This window comes from Myotis davidii, unplaced genomic scaffold (assembly GCF_000327345.1).
Source record: "Myotis davidii unplaced genomic scaffold, ASM32734v1 scaffold44, whole genome shotgun sequence".
In the NCBI taxonomy this organism is placed as follows: domain Eukaryota; kingdom Metazoa; phylum Chordata; class Mammalia; order Chiroptera; family Vespertilionidae; genus Myotis; species Myotis davidii.
This window is the reverse complement of record NW_006299705.1, coordinates 2,508,053-2,509,560: the sequence shown is the minus strand read 5'-3', so window position 1 is coordinate 2,509,560 and position 1,508 is coordinate 2,508,053. Positions and strand designations below refer to the sequence as shown.

General features: G+C 46.6%; 1 protein-coding gene across 1 annotated transcript in view; it reads left to right on the top strand.

Annotated features, from left to right (window-relative positions):
- ANKRD31 (ankyrin repeat domain 31) overlaps positions 1-1,508 on the top strand; it is a 124,236-nt gene that overhangs the window by 41,184 nt on the left and 81,544 nt on the right. The window contains exon 8 of the mRNA XM_015571672.1: positions 1,028-1,296. Within this exon, the coding sequence (XP_015427158.1) occupies positions 1,028-1,296 (269 nt within the window). The remainder of the gene's footprint in view (positions 1-1,027; positions 1,297-1,508) is intronic.

Here is a 1,508-nt window from a genome sequence, read left to right as displayed (position 1 = left end):
GCACGCGCAGAGCAGGGCCGATCAGGGGGTTGGGGAGCTCCCCTCTATCAGGCACAGAGCAGGGCCGATTAGGGGGTTGGGGTGCCTTCTCCTGTCACGAACAGAGCAGAGTGGATAGGGAGGTTGTGGCCCTGCCCCCTGTCACACACAGAGCCGCAGGATGATCAGGGGGTTTGGGCACTGCCCCCTGTCACACTGCTCCAGGGGCCAGGAGGCCTCGCGGCTCTGCTGATCCCAGTGCTGGGGAGGCCTCGCAGCTCCCCTTGACACCAGGGCAGTGAGGCCTCGCTGCCCCACTGATCCCGGTGCTGGGAGGCCTCACGGCTTCGCTGATCCCAGTGCCAGGAGGCCTCACAGCTCCGCTGATCCCAGTGCTGAGAGGCATATTACCCTTTTACTATATAGGATAGAGGCCTGGTACATGGGTGGGGGCCGGCTGTTTTGCCCTGAAGGGTGTCCTGGATCAGGGTGGGGGGGTCCCGCTTAGGTGCCTGGCCAGCCTGGGTGAGGGGCTGATGGCCATTTTTAGGCTGGCCACACCCCCCAGCAACCCAAGTTCCCAGCCCTTCCTTGAGTGAAGGCCACAGCAGTCTGGAAGCAGGTATCTGGGATTTATTTATCTTCTATAATTGAAACTTTGTAGCCTTGAGTGGAGCCAAGGGCCGGCCAGGGCAGGTGTGAAGCTTTGCTTCCTCCATCACCGGGGGCAACCCAAGCCTCCTGCTCACTCCAGCTCCGTGGCTGCCGTCATCTTAGTTGGGTTAATTTGCCTACTCACTCCTGATTGGCTTGTGGGCGTGGCTTGAGCATAGCAGAGGGATGGTTAAAAATTTGCATGTTTCTCTTTTATTATATAGGATTACATACATTTTTATTATATTCACATATGTCTGGGTTTTTATACTTTCAACTTGTAAGAGGCATTTTTATGTACTCAAAGGACAAGATAAAACTTATTTCTCCTAGTTTTAATATTTTTGTATCATTATAATTATTTGAATATGTATTTATTTATATTTTATTACAGACTCTAGAAGATCCAAATCCATTTGTACTGCAGACATTGGTTGATCAAAATGTAATCTCTTCTGATCCACTAAATAATAAGAGGAATTCAGATCCAGTGGAAAATAGCTCTGACCAGGACCCTCCATCTGTGTTAAGGAGATCATCCAGAATTAAAGTAGGCAAATATACAAAGCACAAAGATGACATGTATAAGATACCAGAAAAGATTTTACCCACAATACTTGGCTGTGAGAGTCAAGCAAAAAACTCTTCAACTGAGACTTTCAGGTATGCTATGAAATTATATTTATCTACCAGGTATGCTACAGACCTTATAGATAAATCTATGCTTGGGACATTGAGTCAGTGTATAGTTATCCCAAGTAAAGAACTTTACTTTTTAGTATTGGTAAATTTTTATCTTGCAGTTGCTTTTTTTAAGCTAGAAAACTCTTTTACTTCTTTTTTTAAAATTTTGTTTTATTGCTTAAAGTATGACA